Genomic DNA, 17,862 nt, shown 5'->3' with positions numbered 1-17,862 from the left:
CCTTCCACGCTGCCCCCCAGCAATATCCAAATTGCTTATTGTATTACTTACATGACTTTAATTTGTGCAAAGAAGATAGCTGTAGCTTTGTCTGGGTTGCATATGTTTAATTAATAAAACTGCTTAAAATCAATTTTGTTAAAATTCCTCAAATTTATGATTTTTTGGAATTGTTCATCTGTTTAAAAAAAATTCACAATTCTAAATTCTAAATTCACAATTCACAATACATCCTTCAGCTGACTAAATATTTAAAATCATAGTTTCATTGGAAATGAGTTTGGAAGTGAGTTGGGAATATGAGTTTGTATATCTACACCTTAGAAACAGAATCCAACTTTATTGTGTGCTTGATGTCATGCCGTGTTATATTAGCCAGCTTCAGAATTTTATTATTGAAAAAGATTGCCTTCTGTGTATATTTTTTAGAACAATTACGGTTTTAAACTGGGAAAGGAAATACTTTGTTTTTAATTATCACATTTCAATGAAATGCTTGCCCAAGATGATAGAATACAGGTGGAATTCACAAAAAATAGTTCACCTATAACTGTTTTGAGGAGCATCTAACAGAATACACAGTTCAGATGGTGACTGGACATTCAAACCTTTAGCAGAAGATATTAATGACACTTAAGTGTCAGCAGTATCACATAGGAGGATTTTGTAGCATTGGTGCAGGAAAAGCTGAGAGGTACATATTAATTTATTTAAATGTCACTAATATATAACAATCATTTAAATGTGAACTTTTATCAATCTTTGATTAGGTTATTAAATGTATTTTTTTTAAACTCATTTAGGATTTTCAGCCTTTAACATGACAGTAGTTAACCTGTGATGTTTTTGTTTTTAGGGGCATGATCAAAGTTCAACTTTGGCTCAGCACTCGATTGAGCTGACTCTCCCCAAACACCTTCCGTTCCATCGAGATTTACTTAGATATGCCAAACTTATGGAATGGTTGAAGAATACTGATCGTGAGAAATATGAAGGTTTGAATAAGGTATGGTTTCATATCAACCATTGCAATCTATTTTAATTGTTGGAATGTGACTTTCAATAATTTGGCAACACACATAAAAGTTGCTGGTGAACGCAGCAGGCCAGGCAGCATCTCTAGGAAGAGGTGCAGTCGACGTTTCAGGCCGAGACCCTTCATCAGGACTAACTGAAGGAAGAGTTAGTAAGAGATTTGAAAGTGGGAGGGGGAGGGGGAGATCAAAAATGATAGGAGAAGACAGGAGGGGGAGGGATGGAGCCAAGAGCTGGACAGGTGATTGGCAAAAGGGATACGAGAGGATCATGGGACAGGAGGTCACCTGTCCAGCTCTTGGCTCCATCCCTCCCCCTCCTGTCTTCTCCTATCATTTTGGATTTCCCCCTCCCCCTCCAACTTTCAAATCCCTTACTCACTCTTCCTCCAGTTAGTCCTGACGAAGGGTCTCGGCCTGAAACGTCGACTGCACCTCTTCCTGGAGATGCTGCCTGGCCTGCTGCGTTCACCAGCAACTTTTATGTGTGTTGCTTGAATTTCCAGCATCTGCAGAATTCCTGTTGTTTGCGTTCAATAATTTGGCAGTGTGTTTCTTTTGCCTCAGCCCTTAGATGAGCAGTCTAAATAGAGCCAGATTTGATATGATTCCCTTTTAAACTTGGTGATAAATTCAACTATTGGACAGTGAGCTAACTTGTGCCTTTTAAGTTCTGAATAATTATATAGAAGTTGGAGAACTACAGCTCAGAAGCAGCTCTTCTGGTCCGTGCTGAACTATTATTCTGCCTCATCCCACAACCTGCACCTGGACCATAGTCCTCATACGCTTCCCACCCAAACTTCTCGTAAATGTTGAAATCAAACCCACATTCACCACTTCCTCTGGCAGCTTGTTCCACAGTCTCACCACTCCCTAAGTGAAAATAGTTTTCCCTCATGTTCCCCTTAAACATCTCACCTTTCACTGTTACGTACCCCGTAACGGGTTTGAAGAACCAGCAGAAAGGAAGACACCTGGAGTCTTGTATTGCTGTTAACTAATTCTATTTTATTAGTAACTACGCAATGCAGTAATATATAACCAGATAAATCAAACAGGTTAGCAAAGTTTATGCATGCACAGGTGTGTAAATATAAAAGCCAAACTTCTTCAAGCTTAGGTGTTATTTGATACAGTCTTAGAATGGTAGGTAAGAAAAGTTCAGTCTCATTCTCCCGACATTTTAAAGTGACAGTCCACAGAAAATATGAACCCCAAGGGTAACCTTTAACCCGTAACCTTTAATCTCACCCAACCTCAGTGGAAAAGGCCTGCTTGCATTTACTGTATCTATACCCTTCATAATTTTGTATACCATATGGGCTTGCATTGCAGGTCTGAAGGAGAGAAATCTCTTGTTTCCCCTAAAGTGTCAGATTGGGAGGGTCCTCAGCTGCCTTGGATGTGCAAGGGGTAGGTACCACCTAACAGCCTTGCTGGACAGGGTGTGACAGTGAACTTCTGCCAGACTTTCACTCATACCACTATCTTCTCTCTGCAGTCTACCAAAAAAGACGTAACAGGCAGCTAAAGCATTGCTGATTTGGATTAACAAAGAATTGAGCTGTTGTTAATTTAAGATTAAGATGACACAGTATAATTTTTAAAAGCATAACATGAGGGCTCTGTACAGCCTCTGAGCACTGTGAATGAATGATAGTGACTGTGCTGATGAATAATTTACATACACAGTTGATACATTGTGCAGTTTAGTAATGGAAATAATGTGAGTTTTGTGGGGTAGAGCTCACTGCTCCCATCAGTTATCTACCATATTATATTTCCTTAGTACCTGAATACCGATTGTCTTTCAAAGTTTAGTTGCAACATCCTATAGGTTCTTAAATGGAAAGTAAATATAATTTACTTTCTCAATGTATAAGTGTTCCACAGTTAAGCTGGGTGGAATGTAGGATGTGAATTATACAGGTTTCCCCCGCCATCCGAAGGTAGAGCGTTCCTATGAAACAGTTCGTAAGCCGGAATGTCGTAAAGCGAAGAAGCAATTACCATTTATTTATATGGGAAAAATTTGTGAGCGTTCGCAGACCCAAAAATAACCTACCAAATCATGCCAAGTAACATATAAAACCTAAAATAACAGTAGCATATAGTAAAAACAGGAATGATATGATAAATACACAGCCTATATAAAGTAGAAATACTTCTGTACAATCATTGCCGCACTGTTCTCGGTAGCGAAAATGTCACGCAAGCAATCTCGGCAGAAACACTCTCTCCAGTAACCTTTAAGCTATGAAGCTGCCAAATCATTACCAAATAACGCATAAAAATACACAGCCTATATAAAGTAGAAATAATGTATGTACAGTGTCGTATCACTTACGGGAATCTGGAAGACAGCACCAAGCAGACTGATGATGGTGTGTTAGGCTGAGTCGTCGGAGGTTGGGGTGGTGCAGTGGCCCCCAACCTCCAGGCTGCCGACCAATACCGATCCACAAAGAATGCAGTAGTACAGCGGTGGCTGGGACGCACCCAGCACATCTTTAAGAAAAAAGCCGAAATAAACAAGCTAATTAATTAGGTGCCGCCCGGCACGTAAATGTCAGCCCAGATCAGAGGCAATTTGCGTCTTCCACGTCATTACATTCGTAAAGCGAACTTTCGAAAAGTGGGGGACACCTGTATAGTTAATAAGAAAAAAAACTTGCATCATTGGACATATCCCAAATATAGCTCATTGTGATTTACTTTACCCTTAAATTTCATAAGCAGGAACTTGCACACTAGTGGCAAAATTATGGACGATGGTGTGAGGTATAATTTATAGGCACATGAATGTGCAGAGAATGGTACGATATGGATATAGTGTAGGCAGAAGGGATTTTACTTAATGTTTCACAAACAAGAGAAAATCTGCAGATGCTGGAAATCCAAGCAACACACAAAATGCTGGAGGAACTCAGCAGGCCGGGCATCATCTATGGAAAAAAGTACAGTCGACGTTTCAGGCTGAGACCCTTCAGCAGATTTTTGGCCATAGATGCTGCCTGGCCTGCTGAGTTCCTCCAGCATTTTGTGTACATTGTTGGTTAATGTTTAATTAGTTTGACACAACACCATGGGCCATTGGGTCTGTTCCTGTGCTGTACTATTCTGTGTTTTCTTTTCCAATTTCAGTTTAATTTAACTAAAGGTTGATGACTATAACAAGGAACTATTGGTAATAGGCACAAGAGGTTTCTTGAATAAGTTGCATTCAGTACAAAGAAGTAATTCGTAATAAAACTGATAATCACCATTTAGTACCTGGAACTTTTTCCTCTAGGTGACTGCAGCTTCCTCCTTTTCTATTTACTACAAATCCTCTTCCTCCTTGATTGTACTTTCTGATTCCTTGCTTAAATATTTTTTCTTTCATTCTGTGTGTTAGCTAATGGTCTCCTAAGCTATCTTATCCCTTCAATCAACAGTACATCTTTTATTTTATATAGTATTGGCCTTGTTCCGCCTAAAAGCTACTTGTCATGTGGGATTTTCAGAATCATTCATTATCACTGTTCTCACTTTAGTAATAAGACCTTTTAATTCCCTCATTATTCTCTGACTTCTACTTCACGTAGTGGGAATTATTAATAGCATGTGCATTCCTTGCTGATTCAGTTAATAGCCTATTCCCAGCATATTCTCTCTGACAACATAAAAAAATGAAAATTTATTCATAGTTATTCTCTGCAGTTAGCCTCTTTTTTGACATAATTGAACATCATGCTCTACTCCATTATCTTAACAGCATGTTAATATGAGTTACTAAATAATGTCATTGTTTTATAGTACTGAATTCATGTTGTACCTATCTAAATCTTTGGAATGTTATGGCTTGGCAATAATATATATCAGAAATGAATCAATTTTAGCAGACGCGAAATATTACAGCATTAGCTCAACAAGCATTCATTTTATTGTGGATCCGTTTCTGGCAGAAACAATTAATATACAAAATGGCTACTTTTGCAACTTTAGGTTGCCCAAAAGGTGATTGTTGCCACCTGATGGATCTTTGCAGACTTCCGATAGTTAAGGCCAAGAGAGAGAAGACCAGATTAAATCACTTGTCAGACCTCCTTCCTTTTTCATCTAGTAATCCATAAGCCTGATTTTAATTATTTTATAATCGGGTGTCTGTTGTTTAAAGTAATAGCCAGTTATTCAAAGAGTTGGAATTCTTTGCATGCCATTCAACAAATATTGGAAGTCACGGTTCCAAATGTAAATTACACTCCAGCTCTCCAGATATATTTAAATGGAGTTTGTCACCACAGGGTGGCTATCTATATTTTACATAAACCAAACAGAAAATTTGTATTTTTATTGTGTAGGCTGGTTCTTGATTCCATTTGTTTTCAGCAGATTAATATTATGTCTTTCATATACTGCTGATTTTGGTTAATTGGGCCATCAGCTAAATGGGGCAGCTGCTATTTGGGACAACTCTTAAAGAACAAAAACTAATTGAGAAAATAATTGGGATTCCTTTTGTTTAATTTGGGACATGATACCACTCAATTGGGACAGGAGATTGTTGCCAAACAGTTTCTAGCTAGCATCAGTCACGAGCACTAGTGTGGCTGTTGGACACTACAGCATACTTACAGTGAACAAATTTTAAATAGTGTCAGTTGCCTGTGCTTGTGTTCAGAAATCAGTGATAGTTGGTGAGAAATGAGCATTAAGACCATTCAGAACTGTTTGGCTCAATGCAGTTTCAACCATTCGAGCTTGAAGATGCCAGAAACAGCTGAGAGCGAAAGTTAGGATCAATGAAGAATTTGAAGGTGTCAATAATCAACTTGATTTCATCAATGAAAACAAAGATTTGGAGAATGCAATAATCAAAAGCATTGTTTGAAGACAGTCCGCTATCAGCATTAGGTGTCTGCACTGATTTGTTCATTTTACAGTAAATCAAAAGAACACAGCATACTCTGGATGAATTTCTCGATCGAAAACTATTAGGAACAAAACCGTTTTATCTACTTCACTGGTAGTGTTCTAATTTGTTCTGTATTTCATTCCTAATTTGTTACTGATTTAAATGGTATGTACCTTTTTTTTATATACCTTTTGAACTATTTCCATGAAACTTATGCTAATTGAGGCAGCCCTTAATTGGCCAGAATGTACTGATCCCAATCTGTCTCAATTAATTGAAATCCTCTTTATTTGCTTTACCTTGTATTTAAATTTACACATCGCCTGATAGAAAAGAGTAAAAATCTTCTCTGATTTTTTTTGTATTTGCAGAACTATGTAGACTATATTTCTAGGCTGTATGAAAGGGAAATTAAGGAGTTCTTTGAGGTTGCAAAGATCAAGATGACTGGAACATCAAAAGAAGGAAAGAAGTTTGGTAGGTCTGATCTTCCATTTGGAAAGCATTGTCTCAATAAATGAAATCTTTTGTCAGTAAAAACAAGCATTTCCTCCAAATTGTACAAAATGAAGAGACTTGCAGGAAGGCATTGGTTCTGGCCTCTTGTTGCATGTTTGATTTCATTGTTTAGTCGTGCCAAGGGACGATTGTGTTATTTTTTATCATTCTTTATCAGTTTTTATAATATCTATTTAATTGACTGGAAAAAACATTATATATAAATGTAAGCTGAATAGTCAAGCAATGAGTACATGATGTGAATGTAGTCAAATAGAGAAAGAGCATAACGGTAGACTTCAAGGTATATTTTGTTTTAAGTGAGTCATTAATTAGATTTTGCAGGGAGGTCACATTTTATATTTATTTCCTAATCAGATATCATATGTTTTATTAGAATGAGTGATTCATCTGTTTTGAGTGTAGTATAAGTTGAGCAACAAAACTTTCCATTCATTTTAATTAATTTTCATGTTTACTTTTAATAATTTCATATTTTGCTTCATTTGTAAAACAGCTTCGTTCATTGTAATGAGAAATTACAATTTTTCATTACAATTATATTTCACTGCACACTGTGAAAACGCTTGAATTATTTTGTTTCTCAGTGTAACTCTGCCACTGTTACAGTGATTTCTGTTGGTTCATTGCCATGGTTAAATATTTTGTCTTTTCTCTGAATGTGCGGAGTAATATATATGAGTTTGCTAATTCTTGGTTAAAACTTGTAAAGATTTATTGAGAAGAAATTATAAACAATTTTGCCAATTTCAGCAACCTGAATCTAAATCAGAATGAATTTGCTAGAAAACTGTTGTTATTATAAAGTATATTTTTATTTTTGACAAGCAAAATGCCTTTCTGATTCAAGCAGTTGAAGAAAATTGATATTGGAACATTTGAGATTAAATAGTATTAAGAATGTTTCAGTTATTTTGATTTAAATGGGAATTCTTTCCAAGGTAATGGGATACTGGCTAGAAATAGTTATTAGCGTATGTTTAAGTCCGGTTCTGCTGGGCTAGTTTGAAACTGCTCACTATAGCCTGCTCGATTTTTGTAATATTGTGATTTCTGCTTTATATGTATACCTGCTGGAACTTGATCAATGCATCCCATTCACTAAGAACAACATGTGTTTCCCAAGCTCCTCTTATCACCCTCTTGATAATTCTAAATTGATAATCCTCCTAGTTGTCCTAACCTTGCTGAAAATTCGGTCTAAATTCACATTGTAAAAAACATGCATAATTTTTATTATCTGATGAAGTCATTTCTGATTTCTGCAGTCTGCTGAAAATGCTATATTAACCCCAAGTCTGTCCTTGTAACTCATTCCTTATCCCCAACATCAGCCTAGTGATTAACATTGTGGCGTTCCCCTTGATACCAAGTGGAAGAGGTAAACCATTGGATTTGTAATAGGGAAACAAGTCTGAGGCCAAACAACAGGAAAGAATTTTGCAAATATACCTGAATAAAACATAAAGCAATCAGGTCACTCAATATTTCCGGGTGGTCAAAAGAAGCAAATAAGTACTGAGTTGTAATCCTAATAAGATCAAGTTGCAGTTGTATCTGACTTGAAATGGAGTTGCTTCATAACTGCTGCATTAACTTCGGTCTCTACAGCATAAAGAAGATGTAAAGTGAAGGGCATTTTGCAGAAAGGAGAGCTGGTGCAAGTTTTTTTGATTTTATGGAATGGAGATGGTACATTGTCCTTAATAGGCCCAGCAATTTGTTTAAGCTGGAAGAATCAAAGGAAATTTAGGTGTTGTAAGACTGTAGCAATAGAAATAGGAACAAAAGCTAGCGGGTAGTGAAACAGAAAACAAGTATCAGGTTTAATAAGTGATTATATTTATCGGGAAATACAGTGAATATTGTTGGTCAATATTGTAGCAAATCAATAAGGATGATTTTCCAAATTCACCCATTTCACTTCTCAAAAACCATTTTAATCTTCAAAACCTCACTCTTTTGTCTTCAAGTTTAGTACCCAGCTCTCTCCTAATGATAATTATGCAAGTAATGCATATGTAAGTTTGCATTTATCAGGGTAATATCTGCGAAAGTGAATCATGATAAAAGTAAATTTACACAGTTTTGGGCTTTGCTGAATGTAGAATAATATGCATGTGCATCTCTGTCTGCCTAGTATCTAACAAATGTGATTCTTCTGTACCGTTTGTGCCAAAGGCATGTAACTTAACCTACCTTTTGTGTTTGATGCCTGCATTCTAATCCCATGTAGCCACACTTCCTCGAAAAGAGAGTGCTGTCAAACAAGATATAGAAAGTAAGTATGGCTTCCTTGTCAGTGTGCTGCCTAAATCATTAACAACTTAACAATGTTAGATGTTTTCTGGTACTTACTGCAATTTTTACTATTGCCTTACTAATTTGTAGGTTTGCATGCTTGATTTAAAGTAATTCAATGGAAGTTTAAGCAACACACATCAAAGTTGCTGGTGAACGCAGCAGGCCAGAAAGCATCTGTAGGAAGAGGTGCAGTCGACGTTTCAGGCCGAGACCCTTCGTCAGGACGTCAGGGTCTCGGCCTGAAACGTCGACTGCACCTCCTCCTACAGATGCTGCCTGGCCCGCTGCATTCACCAGCAACTTTGATGTGTGTTGCTTGAATTTCCAGCATCTGCAGAATTCCTGTTGTTCAATGGAAGTTTGTTGTCTTTAAGAATAAACTGTATATATTAAATACTGTCACTTTCGTACTTGCATAATGAAAACATTGGAATTTTGATATGTGGTGCATGATTTCAATCCAGCCACTTCACTTTACGTCCATGTTTTCTAGTCAATTGATTCTTTGGTTCATCTACCATGGAGTACACACAAGAAATTTGCACATTACCTTTGAAATGTGGTAAGGCAGTTTGCAAACTTCCATTCTTGTGTATGCTTATGCCTTGCAACAATCTTACATGAAATGAACAACCTAAGCAATTCTGGGATCTGGTTCGGAGGGGCTGAGGCGTGCAACAAGAACTGGCAGGAGCGGACTGCCAAGGTGAAACAGAAACTGGGACTGTGGGGAGGGCGCTCCCTGTCGATAACGGGCAAGAACCTGGTCATCAGGTGTGAGGTGCTCTCAGGGCTGCTGTACTTGGCGCAGGTCTGGCCCGTCCCCCGCTCCTACAGCTCGGAAATCACCCGGGCTGTCTCAGATTCGTCTGGGGATCCAAGATGGAGCGGGTGAGACGGACCGTCATGCACAAGTCCCTGGACAACAGGGGCAAGAACGTCCCCAATGTCGCCCTCACCCTGATGGCCAGCTTCGTATGTGGCTGCATCAGGTTGTGTGTAGAACCCAGGTATGTGGGCACCAAGTACCACTATGTGCCCAGGTTCTACCTGTCGCCCTGGCTACGAAGGATGGGTCTGGCCCCACTCCCGCGCAACGCCCCAGTCAGCTGGTCGTTGCCGGCATACCTGTCCTACGTAGCAAAGTTCTTCCAGGAGAACGCCTTTGACCACAGGGCCATCAGGCAGTGGTCGGCACGTAGTGTCCTGCAGGCACTGCAGGAGAAGGACGTGATGGACACAGTGGGGTGGTTCCCTGAGCAGACTGTCCAGTTCATCTGGCAAAATGCCTCATCACCAGATCTCACCAACAGGCACCAAGACCTCGCCTGGCTGGCGGTGAGAGGGGCCCTCCCAGTCAGAGCCCTCCTGTACACCCGGGATGTCGTCTCCGCACCCTACTGCCCACGGGAGGACTGCAGTGAGGAGGAGTCTGTGACCCACCTCTTTGCACACTTCAGTTCGCAGAGAAGGTGTGGAGGAGGATGGACGGGCCAGTGTCACGTTTTATCCCCAGCAGCTGCGTAACAGAGGACTCTCTGATCTACGGGCTGTTCCCGGGGACACACACGGAGACCAACATCCGGTGCTGCTGGCAGATCATCAACTCGGTGAAAGACGCTCTTTGGTCGGCCCGAAACTTGATGATCTACCAGCACATGGAGATGTCCGTGGGAGAATGCTGCCGACTGGCGCATTCTCGGCTGCAGGAGTACGTGCTGAGGGACGCACTGAAACTCGTGCAGCCACCGCAAGGGCCCGGTGGGGAAGGACCACAGTATAGGTTTCTCCACCCGTGGGAGTGGGAGGGGTTGGTGGGCGGGGAGTATACCCCTCAACAATGATATGGTAAGCTGAACTACTGGAGTGCCACGTGGGTGGCTATAAATACGGATATGTACTGACTATAATGGAAACGTATGTAAAGGATGAAAAGTTATTGAATGGTTTATTGTATATATTTATTTTTGAATAAAGTATATTTTGAAATAAAAAAAATTCTGGGAAATTGTAGGCCATAAGTGGACACGGTGTAGGAAAACAAAAAAAATTGTAGTGTTATATATGAAGGTAACTTTTGAAGCTTGTTGGTAAAGTATTGAGTAACTGGAGGTTGGAGGCCCGATGTCTGAGAATCCAGGGCCAAGTCTTTAAAGAATTTCACTTGTCCTTTGCGTGCATTTGACAAAATGCCATATTATAATAAGCAAGGCTGTTTTGGTTCAGTCATGGTATTCCATTTGCCTGAGTGAATGAGTTAACACTTGTTCAAGTCCTGCTGCAGAGATCTGAATACATAACGTGTACTCAATCACTGATGCAGTATTGAGGAGTCCTGCAATGCTAATATGTCACCTATAAAATGAGATTCTAAGCCAAGACTTTATTTACCCCTTTGAATGGATGTAAACGATCTGAAGGCCTTTTTTTAAAAGAAAAAAAACACAAACTAGTTCTCCAAATTTAAGCAAGCTTCACCAAAACAAATTGTCCAGCTATTTCTATCTTTTATTGATTTTTCTGTGTAAATTAATTGTTTTTCTTTTTCATAATAGTGGCATTAATTGTGAAGTGTTTTTAGATATCATAGATGCCATATTAATTCAGGTTTTTAACTAAATATAAATACAGTTAATGTTGCTGTTTCGCATTTAATCTAATAGTAGCCAGGCTGGAACAAAAAGAAGCATAAATGAAAATGGATTTCTAAATCAAATGATTGTCACTAATAAATGCATAATGTGTAATACCATGAATTTATAATCTAACAAAATCATTAACTGCCTTAATTAATGAAAGAGGGCATTGAGACCACACTGTAGAACTTAACTACTGTAAAGTCAGCTTTGTTTGCCAAGAGTATATCTTAAGCAGAGGTGAACACACTGGTAAGAAAGTTGTTAACACTATGTCCTCACTATGACTTGCACCAGTGACAGATTTAAGTTGCTTTCATCTCTGTCCTTAATGTATTTCCAACCTGCAGAAATGTGAGAAAGTGCTCGCACTTCTGACTCTTATAGACAGTGTTAATAAAAATAATTAATACCATTCACAGCACTTTTCACAGAATTGGTTTAAGACTGTCCGGACCTGGGCACAAGACAGGGAAATATGGCTTTAAAATGTGGGTTAGATTCTCAAACTACAATAAAGATTAGAGTGTAATTTCCCCTGTATTGTCGACTACACCTCAACCTCCATTCACACAGGTGCTTCCCATCATCTTTCCAATTCTTTCCGTGTTTTGAGGTTTCTGTTTTTGGTTTACACAGCTCAACTTTACTTTCCTTCATCTGACTTTTCCGTGGATATGAGCCTCATGAGTCTGCTAAAGGTTGTTTTGGCTTGGATTCATCCGGTGTGATTCTGAAGTCTCACTGCACTGGTAGTTTTAGCTTCCTCAGATGTAAAAATTATACTACTTTAGAAGAAAAGTTGGTAATGGGACAATACCTCCATGCTCCTGCAAAGAATTGAGTGTGAATGGAGTGTGAATATTTAGAGGCTTACAAATCTCCTTTAAATTCTGGACAAGAACAAAACTGAAGGCTTAAAAAAAAATCCCACAGGTGCTGGAAATCTTTTGTAAAAATAGAAAATGCCAGAGATGATCAACAGGTCAGGTAGCTTCTGTGAAAGAGTAACAAATATGTCATTTTCCCACAACAATCCTGGTTCCATTTTTATCAGAAATATTTCCTTTGTCATATTCAGCACTCCACAACCCTCTGCAACTTAAAACCAACTTGTGACCCTCCTTCCCATTTCTTCCAAAGGGCCTTTATCTTGAGACATTAACTCAGTTTCTCTTTCCATGGATATTGCCTGACCTGCTGAATGTTTTAGCATAACTGTTTATAATTCAGATTTACAGCATCTGCATTTGTGCTTTATTGTCCTGAGAACATCTTTCTTTGTTAAATATTAGGTTTAGGTTAATATTGGGTTTGTAATAATTTTTAAAAAGTGCTTTTCGACGTAATTAATGGAATGCCATAAAGCAGGGGTCCCCAACCTTTTTTGCACTGTGGACCGGTTTAATATTGACAATATTCTTGCGGACTGGCTGACTCGAGGTGGGGGGGGGCGGGGGGGGGGGGTTGTGTTGCCAACAGACAAGAGTAGCAGTCAAATACGTTGTGTTTACCCCTGAAAGACTACAATGACCATGAAGTACGTGCCGATTTTTTTCTACAAATCGTTTTTGGCGATTCTGTTCGGGAGTGTTGATCACGACCGGAGTATAGGTGATAAGTGGCTAATACTGTACACTCAGTTTCGTTTCTAAAAGGGTTTATCTAACAAATTTAATATTAAACACACAGCGCATATTTTCCTCACATGAATATAGTGATAAGTCAATTATCAGGGGAGCTTGAAGTAAGTATTGAACGAACTTCCAGTAGAAGTTGTTAGAGGCAGGTTCGATATTATCATTTAAAGAAAAATTGGATAGGTATATGGATGGGAAAGGAATGGAGGGTTGTGGGCTGAATGCAGGTCGGTGGGACTAGGTGAGAGTAACATTCCGCATGGACTAGCAGGGCACAGATGGCCTGTTTACGTGCTGTAATTGTTATATGGTTATATAAGTCACTTATGAGTCAATAACATCATAACATTTTAAGTAACGTTTGGATATTAAACACACAGTGCATATTTTCCTCGTATGAACATATAAAGGCTATTCGTAAGGCCAGTGATGTTGTGGGGATGGAACTGGACTGTCTGACGGTGGTGTCTGAAAAGAGGATGCTGTCCAAGTTGCATGCCATCTTGGACAATGTCTCCCATCCACTACATAATGTACTGGATGGGCACAGGAGTACATTCAGCCAGAGACTTATTTCACCGAGATGCAACACAGAGTGTCATAGGAAGTCATTCCTGCCTGTGGCCATCAAACTTTATAACTCCTCCCTTGGAGGGTCAGACACCCTGAGCCAATAGGCTGGTTCTGGACTTATTTCCTGGCATAATTTATGTATTGCTATTTAACTATTTATGGTTTTATTACTGTTTATTATTTATGGTGCAGCTGTAATGAAAACCAATTTCCCCCGGGAACAATAAAGTATGACTATGACTATAAAATCATTGCAACACACCAATATTGCTGAATCAGTGGGAGCCCTGGGCTTGTTTCCCTGCAACAAGATGGTCCCATCGAGGGGTGATGGGAGACAGCGATACTCGAAGGGGGTTCCTTATGTCCAATCTATTCTGCAATTTAGTTTTCGTTGTATTCATTGCAGAGATATGTTGGAAATGGAAACAACGTTTTCAGTGCTTTCGTGACTGTCTCAGGATATTTAGCCTTGACTTTGATCCAGAATGCTGGCAGAGATGTTATGTCAAACATACTTTTCAGCCCGCCGTCATTTACAAGCTCAAGGAATAGATCTCCTTCCTGCACTGACATGGATGACGCACGGGTAATGACCTTGCGTGCGTTTAAGCTCAACAGTGCATGACAGGGAATGAGGAAAGGTACAGCTGACTCATATCGCCAAATCATTTCCTTCCCTCGCAGCCCGGTAGCACATGCTTTGCGGCCCGGTATCGGTCTGTGGCCCGGTGGTTGGGGACCGCTGCCATAAAGGCTCACTGAGTTTCAGTTGTCTGGGATTTTCCCAATTCTGACTTGTTTGGTGCTTTTAATTTTGAGTCTGTGACTTTATTAATATATATTTGAAACTTTACTAAAAAAGTTATATAGTCTTAAATGTCTTGTATTCTTTGAGTTTTAAAAATATGAATAAAATGTACCTGTGCTAGTGTTAAATAGCAGATGGTGGGCAGTCATTCGTATTGAACGATCCTAGACCATTACTTGTTACATTGAGTTATCCTCAAGCCTGCAATAAAATTGAGACACCACATTTCAGGGTTTGATGTTCTGCCCATGCAACAAATGTTTAATTTTGAGACCTTAGTTAAGTGTAATGTTGTTATCACTAACTTAGATTTATTGGATTGCAGGTCTTCATGGAAGTTCTGGAAAACTTACAGGTTCTACTTCTAGCCTAAACAAGCTGTCTGTTCAGGGATCAGGAAATCGTCGCTCTCAGTCATCCTCACTGCTTGACATGGGAAACATGTCTGCTTCGGACATCGATGTGGCTGATAGAACCAAATTTGATAAGGTACATACATTAGTTAGTAATACTTTGAAAATTGAGCTTAATTTGTGTGGTGTTGGAACCTAGATGGGGTACCCATATGCTGTTACCCAAAGCTATCATTAAATACTTATGTTGGAATTTTGTGCTATGCGCGTCTGGTGGGTTTTAAAAAAAGGCTTTTTTTCTAGCCCTTTCAAAATGGCTATAAGTAAGAGAGGGCTGGCTGGTGGTGTAGTGGCATCAGCACTGGACTTCCAGGCAGATGGTCCTGAGTTCAAACCCAGCCAGGTCCCAACCTGGGCAGCAGCAGCATCTGCACGGAAGAAAGGCCTGGCCATCTACTTCCGTATCTTGTCAGGAAAACCCTATGGACCCCTGAGGTCACAAAGAGTCGAATTCAACATAACAACCGAACAACAGAAGAGAGGAAAGCAGAATTCTCAGTTTATATGTGTGCCATAAGGCACTAGGTTTCCAATAATTATCTAACTTCTTTTAAGCAGTTAAGGCAAAATCTACAATGTGGTCCATGATTTATCAAAAATGTAGTGGTAGCCATAGATAGCAACTTTTAAAACAACATATATACTGGGAAAAAATAAAAGTCAGGCATTTAAAATTTTTAATGATTTTCTCTCCACAATGTTCAAATCAAGTTTAATTATTCAAACCATACATAGATACAGCTGAACAAAACAGTGTTCCTCCTGGGGACAAGGTGCAAAATATTCAAAATAGCAAGCAAACCTTGAGAAACATTATTCAAAATGGCTAGTAAAGTAGTATGTTCACTCTGGGGGTTGTTGAAGGGACCTAGTTGTAGCCCAAGACCATGAACAACAATGTCCGGCAATCAACGGATCAGTGTCCCAGCAGTATATAGACATGTGCAATCCAGCCTGTCATTCCACCACTCGAACACGGGAGGGCAGCACCAACAGGAGAGGCCAGGCCAGGCACCAGCCGGGTACAGACACCATGCTGTAAACGCTATCGCGTCTCTCACCTGGTCACCAGCAGCAGGCAAGCTTGAGGCCTAGTTCCAGCAACGTTGCCAGATTTGAGTATTGTATGGCATTTTCGGTCCATGTTTCTTGGATTTCTCAATTTTGTTCAAGATAAGACTTTTGAATACTTCTATATTGGAAAGTGACGAATTAGTAATACTATTCCATCCTTGGGTATTTTTTATCAACTGATTTTTAAAACATACATATTTGATGCCAATAGTCTATCCCGTGTCTCATTTTCGCAGTGACAAGTGTTTATGAAGGGCATTTGTGAATAAGTTTATGCTGTTTAATTAATTAGCTGGTAAAATTTCTTGGAGTTTCCTGAGGTTGAGAAAGGTGCTGTATAAATGCAGCTTTCCCTTTGTATCAATTTTCTTGAGAGCAACTATTTTCAACTCTGGTTGTGACACTGTCATTATATGCTTGTTTAGAAAGAAAATACATTTACAAAATATCATAAAGGTCTCCAAAGATGCTTAGTGGCAAACTTCTAACCAGGTCTTTAGCATAAATTAATTGGTAATCGTGGAAAATATGAATGTGAGAAACATGAACTGGAGGAGGCCGGTTGGTCTCAAGTTTGCTCCAGCTTTCTCAACCTCGGGGATAACCCAGGACGCTTGACTTGTACAACTGAAAAGATACAGCATCATGGTATCTAAAAAATACTATCTATGGATCATGGTCTCAGAATGCACTTTCATTTATCTTTCAAATCCTTGTATTTTATAGCAAATTAAGATCCATTAAAACGTTGGCACTTCCGTAATATAGAAAATGCAATTTATATAACATAATTTTATAAGAATAATATCTTTCAGGGATAGATATGTGATATGTTTCAATGATGCAATTGAAACAATTTTGTACTTTAATTTGTCAGTAAGAATAGTAAGTATCATTTCCTGACGATAAAAATCTTGCAGCACAAGAGAAAAGTATTATCTACAAACAGTAAGTTAAGTAAATATATGCAATACTTTTTATTCATCACTGAATTCCATTCAGGTAACATGACACACAGCTGAAAAGATGTAGCATGTTTTGAATATTATATGTGGAACTAAATACTGTTTCCTTTCCTGCAGATTTTTGAACAGGTCTTAAGCGAATTAGAACCTCTGTGTTTGGCTGAACAGGATTTCATCAGCAAATTCTTCAAGCTACAACAAAGTCCAGCTTTACCAGGATCAGTAGTGGTAAGGCTGCATAAGTAAATAAGTTGGTCTATAACTGCCTAGAAGTTGATCGGCATAAGCAAAATCATTTTGGAGGGTCACTACTAAAATTCAATAATGCATGAATTCTGCAATGGTTTTAAGATATTGTAGGGTTTTTGGATCTAATGATGGACGTAATAACTGTCAGGAATTTAGACATATGAGTGGAAAGGATATTAGAGGTACAAGGCATGGGTCATTGGTTGTGAGGGAGGCTAGGGCAAGGGGATCCATTATTAGGAATTGGTCAGAAGTCAGAATGAACACTCAGTAGTTAGTACAATGGTCGTGGTGGGTGATGCTTATATGGCAGATCGGTAGTCAGTGAGTTAGTGATGGAGGTGCTTATGGACAAAGTTTCTGAGCTAGTGTTGGGGGGGGTGATGGTAGGAGGAGGATGAGACTGAGGAAGGGCAATAGAGTTAAAGATCGTACTTGGGCCAGATTCGCAAGGTCAGATGGTGTCATCTGAAAAGTGGCAGGTACTGTGATCCACTCTGATTGGATAATTTGTGTGTTACCATGCCCCATGCACAGAGGGAAATTAGTGGGCTCTGCAACTCACAATCAGTCTCTGATTTTCCAATGTCATTGTTTTTTTTGCTCATAAAGTTGATTCACATGATGCACAAAAATATCTGTATCAAGATGGCTCTCAATTCTGAAAAAGGAAAGTCATCTGTGCAATTTTTTTTATGATCTAAGTGGATTGTTCTGGTTTTAATATTTGACCCAAAAATGTTT

The 17,862-nt window shown here is 39.1% G+C and overlaps 1 protein-coding gene across 4 annotated transcripts in view; it reads left to right on the top strand.

The window, feature by feature from the left end:
• The window catches only part of exoc1 (exocyst complex component 1), a 95,328-nt gene that overhangs the window by 58,187 nt on the left and 19,279 nt on the right, over positions 1-17,862 (top strand). For 2 of the 4 annotated variants that reach the window (XM_072252687.1, XM_072252685.1), the window contains 5 exons: positions 857-1,006; positions 6,306-6,411; positions 8,690-8,734; positions 14,743-14,906; positions 16,987-17,097. In XM_072252687.1, the coding sequence (XP_072108788.1) occupies positions 857-1,006; positions 6,306-6,411; positions 8,690-8,734; positions 14,743-14,906; positions 16,987-17,097 (576 nt within the window). The remainder of the gene's footprint in view (positions 1-856; positions 1,007-6,305; positions 6,412-8,689; positions 8,735-14,742; positions 14,907-16,986; positions 17,098-17,862) is intronic. The other 2 variants (XM_072252688.1, XM_072252686.1) reach the window with 1 other exon arrangement.

Source organism: Mobula birostris, chromosome 3 (genome assembly GCF_030028105.1).
Source record: "Mobula birostris isolate sMobBir1 chromosome 3, sMobBir1.hap1, whole genome shotgun sequence".
Lineage (NCBI taxonomy): Eukaryota > Metazoa > Chordata > Chondrichthyes > Myliobatiformes > Myliobatidae > Mobula > Mobula birostris.
This window is presented reverse-complemented; position numbering and strand designations above follow the sequence as displayed.